This window comes from Lagopus leucura, unplaced genomic scaffold (genome assembly GCF_019238085.1).
Source record: "Lagopus leucura isolate 7727_CA_CO unplaced genomic scaffold, USGS_WTPT01 Super-Scaffold_100018, whole genome shotgun sequence".
NCBI classification, from domain to species: domain Eukaryota; kingdom Metazoa; phylum Chordata; class Aves; order Galliformes; family Phasianidae; genus Lagopus; species Lagopus leucura.
Genome location: NW_024962272.1, coordinates 12139554 through 12164446, shown reverse-complemented (window position 1 = coordinate 12164446; position 24893 = coordinate 12139554). Strand labels below are relative to the sequence as shown.

General features: G+C 37.6%; 1 protein-coding gene across 4 annotated transcripts; it reads left to right on the top strand.

The window, feature by feature from the left end:
• Positions 1-75: 75 nt before the first annotated feature.
• On the top strand, positions 76-22395 carry GKAP1 (G kinase anchoring protein 1). 4 transcript variants are annotated; one of them, XM_042877460.1, is made up of 13 exons: positions 76-238; positions 4487-4531; positions 5286-5546; positions 6440-6583; positions 11795-11872; positions 12505-12637; positions 14079-14101; positions 14790-14942; positions 15349-15450; positions 17587-17650; positions 19071-19141; positions 20024-20101; positions 22205-22395. In XM_042877460.1, exons 3-13 carry the CDS (start codon positions 5334-5336, stop codon positions 22250-22252), a joined length of 1107 nt encoding a protein of 368 aa, XP_042733394.1. In that variant the 5' UTR covers positions 76-238; positions 4487-4531; positions 5286-5333; the 3' UTR covers positions 22253-22395. The 4 variants fall into 4 exon arrangements, with proteins under 4 accessions (XP_042733394.1, XP_042733396.1, XP_042733393.1 ...); XM_042877462.1 differs by lacking the exon at positions 76-238 and adding an exon at positions 678-780 and having other exon boundaries at positions 14808-14942; XM_042877459.1 differs by lacking the exon at positions 76-238 and adding an exon at positions 678-780.
• The last annotated feature ends 2498 nt before the right edge of the window (positions 22396-24893 follow it).

The window sequence follows — 24893 nt, the reverse complement described above, 5'->3', positions numbered from 1 at the left end:
GGCAAACCCTGCGGTACGCGGCCGTGGGCGCAGGAGGTCTCGGGCGGTGGGTGGGATTGTTTCTCCAGACGGACGGCATGCCGTGGTGACAGCGCAGCGCTGTGCGCGGTTGAAACCTCCCCTACTGGGACAGCCGCGACTCCGCTCTTATGGCGATGCCTCTGACAGAGAACATCTCTCCGAGGGAGCTAGTCAGCGGACAAGGATTTGGGCTCCCGCTTCACGTCAGCTGGCGCAGGTAAATCGCTCCGTGGCTTACGGAGACCAGAGTGGACTCGAGCCCCGCACCAGGCTCTCTGCCATTAGCGTTACTTCAGCCCTGGCGCAGAGGCCTCTCTCACCGCCACCGCACGAGAAGAGGGCAGCGGGCACACGTGCGGCAGGAGCACGCTTGCGCCCCACAACACCCGGGCCGAGCCTAGCGGCCGGCGCCGCTCCCCCCTCGACTCTGCCGTTGCAGAGTTACTTTGACCCTGCCTGGGTTATTTTGACCCAGGCAGGATCCCGTAAAGGGCGCCCGGCCGCCTCCAGGCCCGGCCCGGCCCGGCCGTAACGCCGCCGCGCGTGACGCAGCCGCGCAGTTCCGGGCCAACCAGCGGCCGCGGCCGATAAACAAACGTGCGGCCCGCGCTGCAGCACCCCGCCCCGCCCCTCCGCGCCGCGCTCCGCCCCCTGGCCGCGCGAGTCCGGCTGCCGTTCGCCGTCCCCCAGGCCGTTATAGCCGCCCGCCGAAGGGCTGTGGTCGTTCTGTTGCCTTCTCGCAGCGTCGCCGCGACCGGAGTGAGTGTCCTGCGGGTCGCGTCCGTCCGCTGCCTCCGCGGCTGTCGGCCGCCTGCCTTGCCTTCCTCCCGCTTTGCCCGCGGCGGTGCCGGCCGGAGACGGGGCTGCCCTGTCCTGCTCTGCCCGCGGCGGGCCGGTGGCCGTGGAAGGAGAGCTCGGGCTCTTTCTGAGCGGGCCTCAGCGGGTCCCGGCGGTGGAGCGCCGGCCGTTCCGTCCGTCCCGGGGCGCGTTGGGCGGCGGCGGGAGGCAGCTCGTGGGTCCCGTCCGTGCGCCTGTGGTGGGCGGCCCGGGCCGGGTTTACAGCCCCGTCGCCGGCCGTGCCGCCCCGTGCGACTCCGCGGCGCTCCGTCCCGACTGCCCCGTCCTTGACGGAGCGCTGCCAGCGGCCGCCGTCCCCTCGCGCCGCGCGGTGTGTGCCGGCTGCGTGCGGCACCCGGGGTGCGGGGCGCGGGTCCGTCAGAATGCGGTAACTCGCTCTCCGTTAACTTCTTCGGGGAAGGGAGAGCAAAAGTTGCGGAGAGCGAGCTTCGTCAGCGTGCTGTAAGGAAGTGAAAGTCAGACTTGCCTGGTCGCTCCTGCGCTTTCACCCTGAGCCTAAGGAATGATTTATAAAAACGTTCCCCCTCTCTCAAAATCGCCTACTTTCTGAGAATCGCTGTGGTAAATTCGTCCATAACCCGTTTGCCTTTTAAATGCTGTGCATCGGTGGCCGCTGTGCGTGCCGGAGCTGCAGCTTTCGTGTGGGTTTTGGAAGCAGGCTGTGTGGCACTGAGGTTACTGGGGGAGCTCACTGACAAGTGGATGGCTTGAGTTGGCTTCAGTAACTTCATGGATTTAGAACGCTTTGATGTATCTGCATAGTCAGTTGGTATAAAACACAAAGGTAACTGAAGAAAGGAAAGCTGGTGATCTGCCTGCGTGGGTCAGAACTGCCTGTAAGTGTGCTGGTTGATATAGGGCTTGTTGTAATAAATGTACCAATGGCCAAAGATCAATAGGTCAGGAGCACAAAGAGCAACACTTGGTCTGAGCTAGCGGAGAATGGACTTATGCCTTTACACCAACGAGTACTGTGTGTTTTAATGATGTCTCAGGTTTGCAGGCAAATACTGAGGTTGATCATGTTTGTTAAGCCTGTATAGTAATTACAGATGATCACAAATACTGTATTAATAGTAGAAGAAGCAAGAAGATTATGTATAGCAAGATGCTGTTTTCTAAGTTTCTGAAAATGTGCCTTTATTAAGTGAAAGAGGGTTAAAAGAAAACTGTGTTTTTGAGCTCTTCAGCGTGTTTTCCTTGGAATAGTAGAGCACCACATTTAAAACTGTTGTAATTCCCTAGATGCTTGAAAGCGTGCTATTGAAATTGGCCTGGAGTCTCCTAGATGGTGGTATACTGCTCGATTCTTAGTGGTGGGCAAACCCTCACCAGTTATATGTGCATTCATATGCAAAGCTGCACCCAGACTAGCAAGTTGCTGGTGTTCAAACTGAGTTAGTGAGTGTCTTAGCATGTATACTGGGCAGCTCACTGTAGCCTTTAAAACTACAATATTTCATAAGCTGCCTGGCATGCTTTATAGGTTAATGTGAGTCACCAATACAGTAAGGATTCCAAGTTACTGGAACTCTGGTTACAGTAATAATAATCTCCTCATGGAGACTGATGTGATTTGTAGAAGAGTATAACCAATAAATAAAACGCTAACAAGTTAATGGTTGAAAGTAATAACATATGCTTCTGTGTTGCCTTAAAATTATGTGGTATATATGTATAGTGCTTATCTTCAGTTTGTGATGCATAAAACTGCACAATGGGTACAGTCCCAAACAACTCCTGCAGTTTGGAACAGACTGCACAGACTCAGTCTGCTAGTGATATGCAAAGCAGAAGGCTTTGAAGTGGAGTTATTAGTTGGTGTTGCCTGTCTATCTGTGCAATAATGATGTTGCAACTTGGAAATCCATCACTCAGTGATCTCTTAATAGTACAGGAGTAATAGCACTATGAGACACTGGAGTCTTCTCTGAAATCTGTGACAATATAATTGCTGGCACAAAACACAAGTGGAAACAGTACCACATGCTTGAAAGCACGTTTTGCTTCCTTTTCCTCCTCTTGTAGGTTTTCACTGTAATCTATGTAGTAGGAAAAGGAAATATCTTGTTTTTAGATAAACAGGCTTTGGGTGACAGCCTGTTACTTCCCAAATTTTACCAGACTTCACGGTTCTTACTTGGAATCTCTGTAAAAAATCAAAGTGATGTTTCTGTTCTTTGCTTGGTCTGTGGAACTACAAAACTCTCCGTGATACTTGAATGCTTTCTTTCTGCAATCTAAAAGCTTCTTTAAGCAATGTCTCAAGCTCAAGAATGCAGTGCTTTTTATTTATTTTGATTGTCTATAGTAATGAAGAATACTTGCAGTTCTGTACTGGGGTTGGGGAGAAACTGAGAGGGGTACAGACAGATGTGTCTGTGGGCTAGCAAGTGCCTGTCATTAGCTGAAAGCTTTTTAGTTGTCCATCCACTGGTTTTCTGAGGCGGGGGCAGCGGGAACCAAAGTTTGAAACTGAAATGCTGTACTTAAAACAAATTATCTATCAGATCTGCAGATGTGATATTAAAATCTGAAGCCTGGCATGGTGGCAGGCTGGAGTGAATCACTGTATCTATCTTTAAATGTTGCAGAAGTGGGGTAATTAGATCCTGCTGTAATATGAATAGTTGTATTGAAATGTCCTACTAACTAAATTAGCAATGTTAACAGCTTTTCTAGTCTTAACTAAAAAAATAACTGGTGATCTCATGTGTTTGCTGTTTCCTTTATAAACTCTTTTCTATCTATTTCTATTCTATATAAACAAATATAATGGAGGAATAAACATTTCTGTTATCTTGTCATTGCCATTGTATTTCAGTGAATTGTAACAGTAGAATTCCATGGGTAGTACTTATTAAATATGCTTGTCAGCTGGACTGCATGCCAACTACATTAAGATAGCAAAGGTATACTTACTGTATTGTATTTGTAGATGAAGGAGTAAGGAGTTTGCAGTCATATTTCAGGATGGTGCAGGTTTTCATCTACATGTGATGGTTTGTGATTGCATGGGTAAACAGATGTATCTGCCACCACTAGCTGCCGTGAACTTTAATAATGTGTTGTACCATTTAACTGTTTGCATGAAATCAGACATATACCACAATTAATAGAGAGGGACTGGAGATTCTAGACTTTTACTGAGAAGAGTACTGTACTTCACTAGCTTATTTTCTTGCGTCGAATACAGTAAGGTGTCTGCAGTCTTCAGTGTTACCTGGTTAGTGCCAAGAGCAACATCCAGAACTGTAAGTTTTTGTGTAGCACAACTGAGCACTTGTCTCTGATGCCTTTTATTTATTTATTTATTTATTTTTCTGTGAAGGTGCATTTGTAATCTTCAGGTTCCAATTTTACTGCATGTTCAGTTAATAAGAGTACAGAGTCTCTCGTTTCTAACTAATCTCCTAAGCTGGATAACTATACGGTTACTGAGAATTAAAATATTAAAAAAGAAATGTCTGCATACTTGTACACATACAGATGTATGTGCCCCAAAATCTGTATTTACTGTGCTATTTTTGTCACTTAAAACATGACAAGATATAATATGTTAGGTGCTCTTGACCTGTGTTTTTTTCTGTATTTTTTTTTTCTCTAGGTCTGTGGTTGTGGTCTGATCAAAGAATCTGAACGTCAGCATCAGGTAGATTCACAATTTGTTGCATGGTATGTTTTATTCTGAAAACATGCCAGGTTTTGCTATCTTTCTTTCTTTTTGAAAGAAGTGCAGTAGGATAATGTCTGATATGTATGTCATACAATTCTTTGTGTGTCAGAAATGCTGTTTGTAACTTCTGTTAACTTGAACAGAGCGGTATGAGCTTACATGTTGGTTCCTTCATCTTTGGAAAGTGAAATGTCATATTCCTTTTAAATAATTCTTTTAGGTAACGGTTTTTGCTATGCTGTTATTGTTGCCTGTTGATATATGTGAGTATACTGGGGCTACAATAGAAGTCCGTACTTGAGAAAATCTGGAGTTAATTATTAGAAGGAGCCTGAGTCTTCTGTAGGTTCTCATGTGGGACAGAATTTGAAACTATTTTGTAGCAGTACACTATTCTGTTCTGTTGTGTAATTTTCCCCCTAGAACATGAAGGCCAGTTTGTTTAGAGCTGACTACTTGTGGGCTTTTTTTCCCCCCCTTAAATGCAGTCCCTCAGAAACAAATGCATTAGCTTAGAATAAACTGTAAAACAGATATTTTTTATTTATAGAGTCATTCTTCAGATATAAGCTACTACAATGTAGTTAAAATACAAAGAAGTGGTGGGGTTGTTTTTAATTCCAATCCTGTCTTGTACTTCCTGAGACAAAACTTCTGTGGGTGACAGAATCAGATTACCACTTGTTTTATCAACAATGTTTTCACTTTCAATTCTTTGCTACTTTCCCAGGAAACTCTTCAGTGAGAGAAGCAGCTGAGTAGAAGTTCAGACATAGCAATGGCATCTGTTGTGATCAATTCAGTTCCTACCACTGCATCTCGTTTTGCCTTACTGCAACTGGAAAGTGATAGTGATTCAGAATCTGGAAAAGGCAGAAGTGGCCAAGGTGCTGGTAAATCTCAAGCGTTAGAGGGTAGATCTTCTACAAATGAGAAAAAAAGAGAGAAAAGGAGAAGAAAGAAAGAACAGCAGCAGAGTGAAGCCAATGAGGTAAAAGGGTTGTAATTCCACCAATGGATAGTATTATTATCTGATTAAAAACCATTTTTTTCCTGACCCTGAGAAGTCTCTGTTTTTCTTTCTGTGAAAGGAATTCTACTGAATCAAATTGCATTTTTTTTCTTTTTCAAAATAGTTCTTCATACAAGTTGGTGTGTACTTTGTCTGATTAAACAAAAACGTCGCTCAAACTATAGAGCAGGATAAGGAAGTTCCTGTTTGTAAATTGATACTAGATTGTTTTTGTGCTGCCTGCGTGTGAAATAGAGGGAACAGAATGTGTGTTAATGCCTGTGCTTTTACCAGTGAATATCACTGAGTTCCAAAATTGACTTGATTTCACTATCAAACTTTTTAATTATGTAAAGAATTAAGATTGCACTGTTATTTCCATGTGGTGCAGCAATTAAAGGCAATTTTATTATAGGCTCTTAAATAGGACTGATTTTAGAGTGTTGAAAAGCTTTAAAGATTGTCTACCTAATTCTTTTTCCTACCAGAACCTCTGGTTCCTCTGTTGGTTGATACCAGGACTGTATACCACGTGTTCATTGGTATGGTATTTAATTTGGTTCAGGTGTGAGCCCACAGTAATATCTGAACCAATGTGAAAACTGAAGCATGTCATAGATCTGCTCAAAGTATTTTCACCTGCCAATATATATTTATTTTAAGTTGTGTGACTGGTGTTTCTAATCTACTACTAAGAAAAAAATCTGTATTATGGTATGTACTGTACTTGATTAAACAAAAACGTAGTCCAGACTATAGAAAAGAGTAAAACACATGTAATTCTGTTAGCCTGTCTGAATACCTTTATTAGTCTGTTAAAGCTCTTTCTTATTAACACTTCAATTAAGGTGAAACGGAATTTTGTTTTTCAGCTCAGAAACCTTGCTTTTAAAAAGATTCCTCAGAAATCCTCCCATGGAGGTTGTCTATCTCAGCATGAACAAAAACTGCATGCTACAATGCAGAAAGACTCTCAGGAAGAAAATTGGCAAGAGTGGAGGCAAAGAGATGAACAGGTACAGCTTACTATGTTCAACTGTCTGTGGCTTTCCTGAAGTATGTTAATCAGTGAAGTTATCTGCTATGCAGATTTGTTTTCTTTTAATGTAGTTCATTATGTATATCTTCTGACACCTCAATTCATTGTGGAGAGTGCAGTTTTGACTGCCTTGGTTTGCCTTTCAGAGTACTTAATTTTGCATAGACTTTTAAGAAGAATTGCAAATAAGCGACATAAACTGGAATTAAAAAGCATTTTTGAAACTTTTATTCAACTTCTACACTGGTATGCTAGCAGCTACTAGGATGCTGTTTTCACTTATGGAGGTTTTCATCTCCAATCTCAACAGAAAATATTGTCTTGAAAAGATTCCTGTTGTAGTTGAGAGAAAAATGTAGAAAGCTATGTTGACAAAAAATGACAGATGCTGTCCTTGGGGTTTTTTTTTTTTTTTTTTTTAACATCGCTAATGCTTTGATTATAGGTGATTCCTTAAATGTAGTAATGTTTTGCAGGACTCTGGATGCTTGTCCTATTGGTGGACTAATGATCTAAAATTTCCTTTGAAAATTTTCAGAGCTAATTAGCTTCAGAATTACTTCATGTACTGAACAAAACAAACCTGTACCTTAAATGTCTTTATATTCTGCATGCTATGAAGCAATTTTTTTCAGTTAAAAAGGAGAATATTAGTCTAATTATTGGATGGTGAAATTCTTAGACAAAGTAAACTCAATCATAAACGTTTAGATCCTACTGACATTTAGGCTATGCACTGTGAAGTTGCCTTGGATTTTTTTTTTTCTCTGTAAAATAACTGGACAGCAATTACCATAGTAGTAATGTCACCAAAATCCAGGAACAGAACTTGTCAACCCAATTGACAGGTTAGAAAGCTGACATTTCTTTATTGCAGAGCTGGACGCAATTGTCCTAGTGTGCACACCCAGGATCTAAAGCACACAAATATCAAAGATTTTAATGTGTGAATCTACATACAGTTTCCATGAAGTGCCTATTTCTAGAATAGCTGTATGTACTAAAATCTGACACTGTGCATGTGCTGTGTTGATGAAAATGAGAACTGTTTGAAGCATATGAAAACTACATTTTATTAGGGGAAAGCCTGGGCACTGGCTGCAAAGCAAGTTCAGCAGACTTAAAAATGTAGAACTCTCAAGCAAAATGGCACATCTATAACACTTTTTAAAAAATGGTTTGTTTGCCCAACTACCTTAGTTTAATCAAGCTTGCATCATATGTCAGTTATTGTTCTTAACTTTTGATTTCCTTTTTGTGAAGTTACACAGATTGATAAGACAGATAACACAGATACACAGATAATACACAGATAAGACTTGGAAAAATCTCTGTGTTGAATAACACAATTAGCATGTAGGCTCAAACTGCAATTTACATGTTTACCAGAGTGAGGATATATAGATTCAAATTCTTCATATTCAGAAGGCATGAACTACTAGTCAGTTTCTTTTGTCAAATAATACAATATCAATAAAGAGGTAAAATTTGAATGATATACTGTAATAAAGGTGATGTTCAACACCAGATGAGAAACCATGGCTCCCTGCTTCCATAACAATACTGTGGGAAGGGATGCTGCATCTTCTACTCTGTGAAGTGTTCCTTTTGGAATATTTACCCTTCAAATTATCATACTGCTGACACCTTCCTTTTCTAGATGTCTACCTGAATTCAAAAGTTAGATTTGTCTGAACCACAAAGCTATTTTATACATGTAATCCACAATACTAGTCTGTCATCTTCAGTTGCTTTAAGAGCTTTGTGCATTGATGTTAATTTGAGGGATTTTACATGTATCCAGAAATTGGTATCAAATGTGCCTCGAATATGTGAGAAAAGGAATGTGGTTTCTGGATTTTGTATAGGCTTCAGTGATAGTTGGCCTATAGCTGTCTGTTTAGAATAGAAGCAAGATTGAATATGCTTAGAAGGCCTTGGCATTGATGACTGTCTTTGAAAAAGTCTATGCTGCAGCTCAGCTTTGGAAGTAGTAACCTTTGTTGTAAACACAGCCAGCTTCCCTCAGCTCTGTCCTGAATTGAAATACTACTAGGTAAATTGATAAGATTATTTTTGTACTAGAGATTCCACTATATTAATATTTGTTTAATATTTGTAACAACATAATAGTTGTACAAATCCTTGATAATTTAGGATCTTGTATGCTAAATTATTACCTAAACACAGTATGTGATAAATGCCAATCTCACCTTCACTGTGAGCTTACCATGTTTTTTTCATGTCAGCTGTTCTGTTTTTGGTTCTTCCTTTTTCCATTCCCGTTCTTTTCTGTGCTCCTATGGATCTTTTCAGAGTAATAGGAAATTATTAATTTTTGGTAGATAACTACCATGGTCAGATTGAATCCAGCAATTCCCATGGGCAAAAGCAGTCCACAGATTTTGGAGGAATTTTAATCTATTTATTTATTGTCAGTTAACAAGCTTGTCATTACTGATTCTGGTATTGAAAGAAAACAGGCAAGTTTTAAACAAACAGAAACAGAATACCTCACCGTGGAAAAAAATCCTCAAAAAGAAACCAGAGAAAACCTCACTCTGCCTCTATGAAGCATCTCATCCCTACTTTTTGTCTTCCATTCTCCTTGCTGCACGCAGCACTCTGTCCCTTTGGTAAAGCTGTGAGCAGTGCAGAAGATGGGAGACCAGGGTGTGGTAGCAATCCTGTGAAAACCATACTTGTAGGCTCCCAGTCAAGCTGCTACTCCACTCCTCCTGTTAGGCCTCTGAGGCTGGTTTACTTGGTTAGTTCTCACCACCCTTCTCTAAGCTGTTCTCACAGGGGTGCTAAAGTCCTCCAGCTGGTTCAGCAGCACCACCAGCTTGGGCTGATGGTCTCAGCTATAGCTGCAGTGTCAGGCACAGTCCAGTCCCTCACCTTCTCCTGCAGGTGCCACCTTACAAGTCTTTCCTTACCTCCTCCTCTGTCAAAATCTTCTCCACTGTAACACTGTAACAGTTGTTACTAAGCTTGAAGCCACAAACTAGGCTCAAAGTTAGGAGTGACAGCATCTTGAAGCTTATGTGAAGTCTTGTAATAATTTAGTTTGAGAGTACTTTGTTTTAACCGTCTCATTTCTAAATATTACTTAAGTTTACTCTGGTAATAAAAACAAACAAAAAAAAAACAACAAAGAAAAGTGTCTTCTAGGGTTTTTTGTTTTCTCATGTACAAGACTGGTTATAGGAATTGTGGAATAAGAATTTTAGAGAATGCCTGTGCTTACACCATGTAATAAATTACTTTTAAGCGTATGACCACTCATAAGCTCTAAGGATTAGATAGCTAGTGTACACTACTCAGTTCAGCTTGGTTGAAGTACAGTAGGCAAATTAAGTCAATTTTTCACTCAACAGCTCTTATAGTGGAATACGTGTAAAGGACCTTACTTTAAAATACAAACAACAACAACAACACAAACCCGCTACGTAAAGTAGTTGTTGTTAATGATTAATTAATAGCACTTTGGCTATGGACGCGAAAAGGAGAAAGCTGTGGTGAAGAGGCTCCATTTGGCAGCACATCACTGTATCGATCCAGACACATCCAACTCGGGCGGCATGCGGTCCAGCACAGCTCTCGCTGCGGCCGCGCCCCCTGCTGCTGTGTCATTACGGCAGCAGCTCTGCCCCACTCAGCGCCCTGCCCCTGGGACGTGGGCATGGCACTGTGCTTCATTTGCAAGCAGGCTGTGTCAAAGATCGCAGTTTGAAAAGATATTGCGCGCAGAAACACGCTGCCAAATTTGATGTGTATCAAGAATGCTTTACAGACAAAATATTGGAACTGAAAAAAGTATGTCACCTCAATAAAATATTACAAAGTTAAAGCCCAAATGGCCTCTGTTATAAAAGCTAGTTGCATGATAGCAAGTTTGATTAAAAAAAAAAAAAAATCAAAGCCTTCTTGGTGGTGAGTCTGTTAAACAATGTATGGAAAGCATGACAGATACAATGTATACTGGTTAAAAAAAAAAAAAAAAAAAAAAGAAGGTGGATTTTCCTAAAAATCAGTTTGTCTCACCAGAGTGATGCTGCCAGGTAAACTGAAAAAATAGCAAAATTTATTTTTACAAATTTTTGGAAAGTAAAACTGTTATCTTCATATATTATTATTTGTTAACAGATGAAAGTACAGATATGGCTCAACTCACCATTTTCATTAGAGTTATTGATAACAAATGTGAAGAAATGGCTTCTTTGGTACTATTTGAAGACACAGCTAAATCTCTTGATTCATATGAAGCAGTAAAAAATTGCATTAATGTGATTTATTTTTTAACCTTTGTCAACGTGTCTGGTATGCTACTGATGGTGTCCTCCGTGGTGGTTGTTTTTTTTTAAAAGAAAAAAAAAGACTTAAGAAATTAATAGAAGATGATGCAATCACAACCTGAAACTCAGGTTTGATGAAATATCATTGCATCAAGCACCAAGAAAATTTATGTGCAAAGTTTTAAAAATGGGTGCCATGCAAACTGTTGTCAAAGCTGTGAGTTTCATAAAGTTCAAGGGACTGAATCATCACCAATTGTGGGAACTCCTTAAAAGTACGGATGCTGATTATGGGGACATCATTTACTTTTCTGAAGGAAGGTGGCTAAGTCAAGATAGAATGCTGAGAAAGTTATGATTAGTAAAGAGAAATTAAGTCCTTTATGGCATCAAAAGGATAAATTGTGCTGGAATTTGAAGTGTAAAAATGGCTTTCCAATTCAGCGTTTTTGGTGAATTTGACCTCTCATTTAAATTATTTAAACATGCATCTTCAAGGTGAAAATCATCTTATCTGTGCCATGTTTCAAACAACAAAAACAACAGAGGATGCTTACACAGAACAGAGATCTTCTTTTATGATGACACTTTTCATCCCTTCACATCTGATTTTCCTTTTAGACTAAATCCTAGGAAAAAAAAAAAGTAATATAAATAAATCTTCAGGGTGGAAACTATATTCCATATATATTTGTAAGCATATAGCCAGTAGTCCATCCATTATGCAGTTTTACAGAGCAAGTTATTTTATTGTTGATAATGCCATGTATTGTATCAATGAAGCTTTTTGCCAACTCTGCCAATATACGTATCAGAACAGAAATTTTAATGCGGTCTTAGAGGCTTTTTGTTGTTAACAAGCTAGTCACAATGTTAATTCTTTTGTTCAGCTGACATCTGAAATGTTTGAAGCTGATCTTGAAAAAGCATTGCTGCTAAGCAAACTGGAATATGAAGAGCACAAAAAGGTATTTGTAGGATTCATCCTGATTTGACAACATTAGAACTTTGAAGATTGAGTTTTAAAAGTAATCACTCTTTAAAGTGCTGTACATCTGGAACAGTGATAATTTGTTAAAAATATTAATGCAGATGTGGGGGGAGGTGGTGTGCAGATTCAAATGGATATCATTTAACAGCCTGTCTGATTTTAATAGGAGATAAAGTCAACTGATAGAGCACTGCTGTGCGCTAATAGCTCTTAACTCCTCCTAGATGAGTAAGTGTATTTTGAGAATAAAGATACAGTGGGCCTGTTTTTTGCTTGGTTGTTTTTTTGTTTTTTTTAAAAAAAGGAAGTGCTAACTTACACCGTATATTTAGCATTCTGCCTTCCTGCATTTCATTGCTTTATATTCTCAGTTTGATTTTTTGCTGTTTAGTGAAGAGCGATACTTCAGAAAGCAGAATGGATGCTTAATTGTTCATAGGCACCTTACAGTCTTTAAACCAATATGAAGCCTGTAATTGCTGTTGAGGCTAAAATTTCCTTTTGTATATCATCACCATATTTTTCCTTTATAATGCTTCAGGGAAAAAAAAAAAAAAAAAAAAAAAAGTTATTGAAGAAAATTATACCAGTGGGACTTTATTCTTCTAGGAATATGAAAACAGTGAATGTACTCCACCTCAGTCAAAGTCTGTGAATAAGAAAGAAAAAAGAAAGAATCAGCAAGGAAAAGACAAACCTCTCACTGTGTCCCTGAAAGATTTTCAGTCAGAAAGTAATATAGGTATGCCTTATCGTGCTGTGTGAGCTGTTCTACTTGGAATTTTGATAGTGTGTATTCTAAAAGCAAAATGCCCTTCTGTCTTTGTTCATTAATGTGGTGTTTGAACAAATTCTAAATGAGTTGGAGCTAATATTTAAGACTAAATCTAAGAGCTAAGCGTTCATTATGTAATGTGCAAGTTGAATTATCAGGAAAAAAAAAAAAAGGAAGAGGTTACAGAAAACATAATTTCATGTATCCCTGGGGTGGGAGGTAGATTAACGTAATATCTTCATAAATCGATGTTACTGTTTTTGTTTTGTGTTTGTTCTTTGTTTGATTTTTGTGGGGTGTACTGAGTTTAGTCTCCTCAGGCAACTGAGTTTTTCAGATCTGAGTAATAGCAAGTCACTATTTGCCTTTCTTCAATACGGTCTTTCATTAAATATTGAAAGTATTTGTATATGCTCATTTTTACATGTTTAGAATTCTTTCATCTGTTTCTGTAGGGCAGAGGTTGTGGATTTTACTGAAGAAATAAAGGTAGAGTCTGGAAAAGGAAGAAAGTAATTTATTTTTTAAGGTTTCTTCCTAAGGATATTTTTATCTAAATAACAATATTTTCAGAGAATCTGAATATAAGAAAAAGACTGATAGCACAGCATTAATATCTTAATTCAAAAGAATGAAAGGCATTCAGATATACAGTGGAAAACATGCCTAAATAGACTTTAAGAACAGTAACAACCAAATAGTAAGTTTATGTACCAAAGTCATTGTCTTCCACTTTAAGTGAAGCAAATGCATGAGGGATGCTGCTTTTGCTTTTAGTAGTAAGAAGGATGGGGATACCAATATAGAGATCAGCCCCAACCATACTTCATAATCCTTGCTTCTAATCAAAGAATGTCAGGCATTGGAAGGGACCTCAAAAGATCATCTAGTCCAATCCCCTTGCTGGAGCAGGAACACCTAGATCAGATCAGACGGGAATGCATCTAGGTGGGCTTTGAGTGTCTCCAGAGAAGGCAACCTCACAATCTCTCTGGGCAGCCTGTTCCAGTGCTCTGTCACCATCACTGTTTACAAGTTTTTTCTTTTTCTTCAGTGGAACCTCCTATGTTCCAGCTTGCACCCGTTGCACCTTGTCCTTTCATTGGATGTCACTGAGAAGAGCCTGGCTCCATCCTCATGACACTCACCCTGTATTTACTTACAAGCATTAATGAGGTTATCCCTCATTCTCCTCTTCTTCAATCTAAAGGGACCCATCTCCATCAGCCTTTTCTTGTAAGGGAGATGCTCCATTCCCTCAAATGCTTTTTTTCCTTTTTTAACACGGCTTTTAGAGGTGGGTTAACATTGAGGAACTCCACTATTGTTTTCAAAATAGCTTGTTTTAATAGCAAACAGTGTAAGATTTGAGAGACTTACTGTACTTTTTTCTTTCTGTTCTTTTCAGATAATGTTGCTAAAAAACATGAGGTAAGTCTGAATTTTTTATTAAATGAGTTAGTATAATTCTTATGTTTAGGAGGTAATTACTCAGGCACTCTCTGTATTGCCAAACTACCACTATTTCCAAATTGACTTCTTTGCATTTAGAAAAATTTTACAGATGCATATTTAATAGAGATGTATGTCTGTAGGTACAGCATTTGGCAATATAGCATTGGCTTTCTTAGAGCTAGTGCCTGTTTATTTAGTTTTCTGAAAATCTCAAACTTTGATCCAACTTGAAAATGTAAAAGAATGTTTATAAAAAAAAAAAAAGACTGTTGTAGAAAAAAAGAAAAGCAAATCAGGTAAGAAATTGCTGTAATGCTATCATGCTCTGGCTCAGTGCACAAACATAAAAACATAGCAGGAAGAATAGTTGACAGTGAAGTGAAACAAATCAGTGACAGCATAGTGCAAAAGTATAAAATTCTAATTTCATGTTTCTGTCAAATTCATAATCAGTTAAATGTTGACTTTTAATTTCTAGGCTCTTCATTTAGTATCATATTCTCTAGGTGGAAGTAAGAATATTCTCAGGATCTATGAGATTTAAATAAATAAATCAGAATGTTGTCTTTTTTTCCATTACTTAAGCTATTTTTAAAGCATGTTGTTTTTATCTCATTATTAATTTGTATGAAGGGAAATCTGTTACAATACTTACTTTTAACAGGAACCAATCTCTTCTCAGACTCTGATGAATGATGGAGGATTTTTCCATAAGCTGGAAGATGATGTTCATAAAATACTTGAAAGAGAGAAAAGGAGAGACCAGCTCACTGATTGCAATGAAATAGATAACTGCACATCTCATGAGCACAACCAGGCATGTAAAAGGGGAGTCACTCTCAAGTGAAGAAGTGTCTAACAATTAGAAAAGAGCACCTAAGTGGAAGAAAACACTAATCAAAAGCATGATAATCTTAAAATAAACAACAATTAAAAATAACAAAGACAAAAGCAACCAAATATTAAAAACCTGCAACACTGTTTTTAATACTTTTGTCTATTGGAAAAGGTATTTAAATCAAATGTGATTCAAATAATTGCCCCACAGAACATGCCAATATCCATTCCTGCATTTCTTATTTATTCTTCTGGCGTTTGTGCAGATATACTTACCTAATTTTCATCAATGATCCTAGTTTACAGTAAAAAGAAATAAGTTGCCTTTCACAGGAGTCAAATTCAAATTGCTCCATTATTAACAAATGATGCTTCCTTGTTTACAGGAGAGTGGTATGAAAGGTGGAAAAACAGAACAACTAAAATTTGAGCTTGAAAAGAAAGATGCAGAAATTCAGCAACTTAAAAATATAATAACTCAGTGGGAGGTACGTAGCTTATAATAACTTCAAATAGTAAACAAAATCTAACTTCAGTCACATCTTAATACATATTCTAAGTGTGTAATAATCTGTAGAGATGGTTTAGCTTGGTCTCAGATTATCTTTACAGAGCAAAATTATTCTACTATCATGTGAAGTAGTCTTTCTTGGTAAGTTAAAGATTTAAAAATAGTGAGAAGAATCAAGACAAAGCATCCAGACAAACTTCCTCTCTGGTAAATCTGCTACTAGTTGCTTCTAGTATTGCTGCGTTGTTTATTGTAAAAAAAAAAAAAAAAAAAAAAAAAAAAAAAAAGTCCTTACTCAGAAGTTAGCTCTTCTTGGAGCAGAAGTTGGATTTTCTTTGGTCTTTTCCAATTTATATTATTTATTTATTTAATTTACATTTAACTAAGACTAAGCTTTCCTTGTATTTAAGAACTACATATAGGATTGGATTTTTTGTGTTTTTTTTTTCATTTTTCTCTTTGGAGATTCAGTCCATTACCTGAAGTGCTGAAAGACAACACTGAAAGAGTGAATATTTTGTCAGGTTTTACAGGACTCCTTTAAAGCTTTAGTATGGCAAGAATGGAGTCCTGTATTCCTATTAGACACAAGTAAAACTGAAATAGTACATGCTAAAACACGTAAGGAAAATAATAATTATAAGGTATTGTCAGAATATCTGGGGAAAATGACTAGTTGCTTCCATGTTTTCAGGTAATGTTAGCATTGTCTTGGTAGTGTCTAGAGAAAAAAGGGCAAAACATCCTTGTGTGACAGATATTGTAACAAAATAAAGTAGTGTGGAATTGCTTTCAAATTGTTTTAGTATGACTTGTATTCATGCTTAGGGTAGACTGAGCAGGTTGATTCTGGAAGTGTTCTTTTGCTTCAGAGGAGTTTTACTTGTAGTAATAAAGGCATGAATTTCACTAGAAGCTGTTTTCACCACGCGCTAGAGTTGGACTCCCTGTGTGAAATTTTTTTGAGCTATAAAGTGATATGGATTTACAATATTAGCACGTTACTGCATTTGGCAGAATCAACACAATGCATGAGGATATTGGTGAGGTGATGCATGATTGATTTTTAAAAACAGCTGCTTGATTTTTCAAAACTTATCTAGAGACTCTCATACTGCTTGTGGCCATAAAAGGTCTTGCATAAGTGCATGTTTTTGAAAATTTAAATGCTGCATCTGTTAGAAAGCACTCTCATTATTGTCTGTGGTTGTGTTACAGTGTTTTGGTACAGTGGAGTTGAAGGTTCTGTTTAAAAGGAATGTTCAAAAAGAACAAAAACAAAGAACGCACTAAATCTGGGGGAGCTGCACATGATAAGCTTATGCACATGTGCATAGTTCCATGGCACTAAGTAAGAGGGCACTGCACTGCCCATACTAATAGCTTTTTTCATGTTTGCAATTGACTGGAAGGTAAACAACTATTTGGGGGAAGTAAGATTGTTTTTTGAGATCCCATGTGATATTAAATGAGAAGTGGTAGATTCTTTATTGAAGAAAAAAAGGATATGTAACTTCTTAGTGAACGGCTTTGTGACAGAAAAAGAAAGTTTACAATTAAGATATATGGTTACTGCTGACAGTGGTGATCAGTTAAGGAAAAGACTGCCTTATGAAAAAGTGTAGTTAAAAAGCATAAATAAAAAAAGGAAGGAGAGGAATTCCTGAGGTGGAAAGAGTTAATAAGGAAACTGTAACTAAGAACTGTGAATTATAAAATTATCAGTAGAACAGTGAGATCTTATCCTATTAACCAAGTAATATGACAAACCATTTATATTGTCCAGAAAGTTTTATAATTATGCGATATATGCTTTTTTTTTTTTTTTGGAGAAGCCTTAAAGCTTCTGATGCAATGGGCCTATATACAGGTTTAGCCAGATCTAAATTGTGGTTCCCAGTGACGAAACTTTCTTATTTCATTAAAACTTGTGCTTGCCTTAATTTATTTACTTTGCTATTAACCGATTTTTCCTGTCATGTATTTATTGCTTTGGCTGTTTTAATTCTCTGCAGCAGTCATAATTTTCAATTCTGAAACCTTTGAGTCATGGCTCTTTAAAGAATGCCTTTTTATAGTGTATACAGGTAATAATTTATTTTCTTTCACGCAGGCGAAATATAAAGAAGTAAAAGCAAGAAATGCACAGCTTCTGAAGATGCTGCAGGAAGGTGAAAGTAAGAGATCCATCAGGAAACTTGGGAGCTCTTTTGAAAACCTAGAAGGAACTTTCAAATCAGATTTTTAAAAATAAGTGGGCACAGTGACAGCTATAAGGAACTAGAAGGCTATTGATTTGCAGCAACTCCAGTGAAATAACGCGTTTGAACTACACATATCCCCACATATCTACGCATATCTGATATTATACCATCAAAAATTCGTTGCATTCTGATACTTTTCTGTGAAATTTGAGCTGCTCAGTTACGGTTTTAGTGACACTTTGAGTTAAACTGTGTATTGCTAATGACTTGATCTGTTCTGGACTGATCTTGCATCAAGTATCTCAGATAATGGTAAATGTTCAGTTCTTGTATCTATGCAAGCTGTGCTTTAAACTGTTGGACACGAGTCTTTTACCATACATTCAATAGGGACACCTAACCAGAGTATCATATGTGAAACTCTGGTAGTTCTCTGTTGTAACTCTGTAGTTCCCTGTAATTCATTTTCTGTCAAAGATTGAAAAAAAAATATATACATACATATATACTTAGATCCACGTATGTAAATATTCTAGTAAATTTATACTTGCTATGCATAATTATCCTTTAATATCCCTAATCTTGCATGATGGTTTGGTTTGGTCTGTGATACTAATTTTCTTACAAAGTTGTGTTTGCTTTTCAATTTCTTAATTTGGCTCTTGAATGCAGATTATCAGAGTTAGCCCTTCTTAACTCAGAAATCTAGGTTTTTTTTTTAATGTAAAGTCTGCTTATAAGCAAGCTAAGCTGGTTGAAACATTAAGATGATTGAGCAGTGCAAATTTTAGCTGATCAGACTTTATTACTTCAGGTCAGTCTCTGAGTCAAGAAATGTCTTCATTATGTGAGAGTAAAGGAGTGAAGTTCTGAAGGCTTTCTCTATGTATATGGAGTATTAATGTAGAATAAACGAAAGCAATTTTGTGGTTTTACCGGATCTGATCTTGCATCGACTGGGGCTATTCTATATTCCATTGGGATAGACAGTCCATGGCAAAATTGAGCCCTGAAAAAAGCTTACTTTATATATATTGAGAATTTTAATTTATCCACAGATACTTCATAGGTGCTAACTAATTTAAACAGATCCGTATTTAAGTAGATACGTAATACTAGTGTAAACTTCTGTGGCTGTGACTGGGCTCACATGAAGCTTTCAATTCAAAATTTTCTTATGGACTTCTTTCACAGTGAATGTCTCTAAAAATCCTTGCTGCTTACAGGGTTAAGTATGGGTAAGTAGTGCAAGATTGGGGTTTAATCTTCAGAACTTACTGAGCTGCTACTAATGGCACTGGCAACTAATAATTACTTTTGATATCACAGTGCTGTTACAGATGAAGACCTGCAAATACAGAAAAATTCTCATGCTGTTTCTTTCTCTCTGTAGTGAAAGATAAAGCAGAAATACTCCTACAGGTGGATGAATTGCAAATTATAAAAAATGAATTGACCTTACAGGTAAGCAAGGATTTTTTTTTTGCATTTAAAAAATGCTGGTTAAGGCAGTCATAGGAGGAAACTGAAACCAAAACTTTAACCAGAAGATGTTACATTCGTTAGCCCAGCCCACTATGTGTCAGAGAACTTGTACCTCTGCTATTACTAATCACTTAGTTTTTTTCTTCTGTTAAGACAGCAGACTCTGCATTCAACAGTAAATTTGGAATATCATCCCTTTGTAACTAGAGATAGGAAGTTCTGAAAGGTGTTTCAAAAGATGTTTCTTTCCTGATGGTTGTTTTTGTGGATTTTTTTATTGCTGCCATTAGTTTTGGTTCCTTCCTCCCTTCCTTCCTTCCTCCTTTCCTTGCTGTTTGCTATCTCTGGTCTCTACTTTGAAAAATGCTGGTCTATGAACAAAAGTGAGCTACCGATAACTCGCAGACGTGACTGTTGGCAAGCCATCATAGTGAAGAGCACTCAAGATTTTTATGCTTAGTTTTGGTTTGCAGCTACTCTTACTTTTAAGCCTTTAGCCCACTTAATGTTATATAACATGGTACTGATTTTTAAACATGATGTATTAATCTTATCTCTGCTGTGTCATATGCATCAGTTAAGTGTTCTGTGGAAGAAATTAAAGCGAAGTCCAAAAGTCAGAAGAGTTTCTGACTTTATGGCTTTCATGTAACATAAAGTAAACCAGTGAATATTGTAAATGTTGTGTGGGAAATAATGGTTGTTAAAGAATATTTTACTTGTACTTTAGTTGATGTGCAATCACACACGTTTACTTGCTTTTCCCCTTGAATCCAGCATGTATCACTGATGACTTAATGACTTACACTGATGTAAAATTGTAAAGCATGCTTTATAAATCAGTATTCTATACATTTTTAGGTAACTACACTTCATGCTGCATTAGAGCAAGAAAGGTCCAAAGTGAAGCTGCTGCAGGCAGAATTAACAAAATACCAGGTATTGTCATTTTACATACAGTTAAGTATGTTAGTAACTGATCTTTTTAATTTAAAATATAATTAGTTCAAGCTGTAGTTGGGGACTGGGCTGGGGAGAGGGACGTCGTATCAAAACAAAGAAAGATTTGGCAAGTAGAATTCTGTTTTGTACCTTGAAACTTGAACAATGCTGGTAAATAGTGAAAGCAAGATGTTCTTTTCCTATTCTGTGTCTGTGTGCACTAACAACAGACTTCATAAAGGTGGCTTTTTTTGCCACATTTTTTCCTCATTTCTGTTTTACAGTTCTGCCTCAATACAAATGTTCGTAGGAAATTCATATCAAGTTATGTTAAAATTCATTGTCTTCCTGACTGCACGTTCAACTTCTAATATCTTCAGTAACTAATGGAAATGATGTTTAGTGAATTTATGTTAACTGCTATATAAATAGTATGATGCTTAACATTCTGGCTTTTTTTGAAAACAGCAAATATTTGATCCCAGGAGATTGAGGATGTGTATTTGGCCATGGCTTTGCACGTCTTAGTATTTTTCCTTTGGCTGTGACTTTCTGTGTAGGTTGCAGGGACAGCCTGCATTTATTATATGATAGGAGCTCTTCAGATAGTCCTGTAGCCTCAGTAGCTTGTCTTCTTCCATTACACAAATAATCTAGCATTATGTTGGTTAGTAAGTGTCCTGTCTTTTTCTGTTGACTTTTCCTCCACCTGTCCTTTACCATAAGTAAGGAAGTTGCTGCTTACAACTGTCCTGCAGCAGTGCCAAATGCAGGTAGTTCAGCCCCTTATAGACAAGCTTTATGGTGAAGCTGAGTGCGCATTCTGCTGATTGAAAATAATATTGTAAATAAAGTGAATCTGTTACTGTCAAATTTATTCATATCACTGTTCTTACAACAATTGTATTTTGCTAGTGTTTAGTTCTTATTTGTAACCAGACCATTTTCAGTAAGAATTTATTTTTTGATTACCTATAATAAGCAGGGTTAACAGAGTAACAGCAGAGACTTTATTAAAAAATGTGGTGTTCATTATGTGCATTGTTATTACTCCAAAATCATCTTCCTGCCACTCTTTATATCTCTGCTCACCTCTATTATATGATTTAATCTTTCCAAATCCTGCTATATTTCTTTTTTTATCCATCATAATATTTTTTTTTTTCTTTTTTCCCCCTGTTTTTCTTGTTAATTTGCTTCTTTTAAGAAAATAGTTTTATCTGCTATGCAGGGATTGTTTCTGCTTTTATTATTCTCCACTGCAATCTATGCATGGAGACCAAGATGACACTTTTAATTTTTGTGATATTGTGTTTTGATGATACTGTGCCCACTTTCTTAACTGAAAATTGTTCTGAACCAGGAGGACACATTTCAAAAAATAATAAACCAAAAATGTGTGTTAAAAATTACAAAAATAGTAATAAATAAGAAATAAATAAGTGTATTTTTTATCACCAGATGTTAAAGGCCTGTGTGCCTACTGCCAGAGTTTGGAAAAAAGATGTGCTACCAAAGGTATAGAAAGCATAAGTTGTGGTTCACTTGCACAAACTTGACACACACAGCTCTATAGGACCAGACAGGATGCCTGCAAAAGAGCCGAAGAAGCCAGCTGATGTTAGTGCTACTCCAGTCTGTCATCTTTGATCATTTGGAGAGCATCTTTTATGTGGGCGGATAATACTAAGACAAGGGGGAGCACTTTAAAAGAGGGGAGATTTAGGTTAGATGTAAGGTGGAAATACTTTTCTCAGAGGGTGGTAAGGCTCTGGCACTGGCTGCCCAGAGAAGTTGTGGATGCCCCCATCTCTGGGGTCATTCAAAGGCAGGCTGGATGGTTTCTTAGCCCCACAGCAGGTGGCCTTGAACTAGGTCCCTTTCACCTAATTTGTCAATTATCTATCATTTAAGTACCTCGACTGTTTTCATTTATTTACCTGGTGTTCAGATGGGCTCATGTCCCATAATGTTTGTGTAGTTTTAAAAAACTAGCCTTTTTTCCTTGCTAATTGATGCTGCTTCAGTATAAAAAATAACTGCAGATAGAAAATGTCAAGTCTACTTATTAACTATATGCTTGTTTTTATTCTTTTACAGAGTGGGAAAAGAGGGAAAAAGCACTCAGAATCTGACCAATACAGGTGATCTCCTTTGCCACCAGATTCAATACAGAAAAAAAAAGTAAATCTTTCTTCAGGGTTTTGCAGAAATTCATATATTTGTTGTACAACTGCTCAACTATGCAGTTTTTGAAGAAAAAATAATAAATACTAGTTTAATTAACATTCTGAAAACTTGATTTGTTGCGCTTTCTGCTAAAGAAAAGTGAGAAAACTAGTATTCTGGCAAAGCTCAAACTTTAATTGTAATGCCATTAGTTTTTCATCATTCAATAAAACTTACTCTTGCATTTCTGTGTTTGAATTCTTGCTTCTGTAGATATTTCGAATTAGATAGCTTCACTTAAGCTTCACTTAATCTGAATTTAAGCAAAGGTGAGGTGATAAAGGTAAAAGAAAGAGAAAAAGGCTCCTGTTCTTTGAACATGCTTACACTGCATAGGTCCTACACTACTTTTATGATAGGTGTTTTAAAAAAATTTACATCTGGAAGTTTTTCGTGCTGAAATTAGGAATTAATTTCAAGGGAAAAAACAAGGTCTTAAGTAGGGGAAACTGAGGTGTCTTTGCCCAGAAGAAAAAAAGAAGCTCTCTACAACAGGTTAAGGAGACCAAGAGCATGGAGGAAAGATAGAAGGCGAAGTACAGGGAATGTACGCAGCAGACCTGGAGAAGCAAAATTTCTGGGATCAACATGACAAAGTATTACTTAAAAAAAAAAAAAAAAAAAAAAAAAATTATAGACTAGAAAATATTGTTGTGAATCAAAACAACAAAAATATATAGGGCTTAGGTACAAATGCAAAATTCTTGTTAACTACCCAGGATAATAAAATATTTTTTAGAAAATTATTTTTTTTACTAAGCGTTGAGTGTGTACTTATTGGTAGTTACAGTTCAGAATCTTGGGGCTCTATTTCTATCAAATGCTTCCATAGAGTAAAGAGAAATCCCACTGAAAGCGAGACACAAGCATTTTATTTGTTGGAATTGCTGATGAGCTAACAAGATGTTATATCTGAATCAGAGGGCAACAATGTATTATGCTCATGTTTTCCTGTATGGCAATATGTCCACACAGTGGTCAGTAGAAGATCATTGTTGTCTACTCAGCAACAATTTATTATGCAGCTTTTGTTTCATTTTTTTTTTTTTTTTTTTTTTTAACTTAATCCCTTTAACTGCATCTAAACAAACAGTTATAACCTTTGTTCTGGCTAATACACGGATAGTTGTTTTTCTAAAGATCCTTCAAAAACAGAGTTCTATACTCTTTCACTTTTCCTATGTTAAAACCTGGTTATCAAAAATGTGTTACATTTTGGTTTTAATATTCAGGAACAAAAGGAATGTAAAACCTAGTTTATGGTAAAACATTGGGGATCTTACATGTAAATAGTACAGTAGCCAAACCACCTGAGTGAGACCTTGTCTAAACTCAAAACTGCATTGCTGACTTCAGATAGAACATTAAACTAAGACCATCTAATGATATTCTTGATTTGTTTCAGCTTCACTTGAATTGGTATTTTCACTTTGATTCAAAATAGTGCCTAGTCACTGTGAACTCTTTTTCTGTTGTTTAAGCCAATTTAGATAAATCCTGCAATTGGAACAGAAATTAATGAAGAAAAATTGCACAAGCGTTTACAAAAAAAGTGGGAAAACAAGCACAGATAGAAGAAAGTGGTAAAGAAAAAGAGCAACAGGAAAGAAGTGATACTGTTTAAGAAGATAGCATCCTAAGGCAGAATAGGAACTCAAAATTGTTTGCTGTATTATTTTTACTTTTTTCCACACATTATGTATAAGTTGCATTCTGAACTGTCTTATGGTGAGCACACATTCATGCAGGCAAATGAACACTCTTATCTCTGTTAGTTGTACCAAAATTATGATGTAGAAACATCAGTTTTCTGCTCAGAGTATCTCTTAATTACCTGTTTAATTAAGAACTTTCAATAAGTTCAGGTTCTTATTTTGTGTGAACATGTAGTACTCCTTATCTATTAGGTACTCTTATTGAATACCACAGACGTCTAATAATCCAAACTGTAAATCTCTGCTAGCCTAATGTGGATAGCAGTTGTGCTCTTTTGGTACAAACTGTACTCAAGTAGCCAAACAGTCAGCATGAGCTATTGTACTTGTAAACTAAGAGCAGCCCTGGGTGAGGAACATCACCTTGCACTTTGATCTGATTGATTTCTGCTTGAAACCACTGCTTGATTGAGCAAAGCATTACTTGACTCATTGCAGCCCTCGTTCTGGCACTGTTCTGTGTCAAAGCACTCTGCTGCACCATAATCCAGTGCTGCGTATGGTCACAACTAACATGGGAAAGGAACGAGTGCGACAAAGAAAAGACTCAGAAGCTAAATATGCCTGAAAGCATTTTTTTCCTTAACAAACCACTTCTCTAGGTTGGTCAAAGCTTTGAATGGCCTTCTGCCAGCTTTTGGTATCCCTGTTTTAAAGCCTGTTAACAGGTTTTAAATGGGTTGCATAGAAGTTTTAGGGGGCTGGAAACAGCTTTGTTGTGTTACCAGCCAACATGATTTACACGGGGCTCCTACTGATAGATTATCCTGGCAGCTCCTCTGCTGAGCAGCATCCTTCGGGAAACCGAGCTGTTACTTAAGCATGAGGAGGCGCAGGCCCTTGGT

Coding starts and splice junctions, on each gene's coding strand:
- GKAP1 (XM_042877460.1), top strand. CDS start 5,334: ATGGCATCTGTTGTGATCAATTCAGTTCCTACCACTGCATCTCGTTTT. Junction 15,451..17,586: donor ATATAATAACTCAGTGGGAG/GTACGTAGCTTA, acceptor TCTTTCACGCAG/GCGAAATATAAAGAAGTAAA. Junction 19,142..20,023: donor AAAATGAATTGACCTTACAG/GTAAGCAAGGAT, acceptor ATACATTTTTAG/GTAACTACACTTCATGCTGC.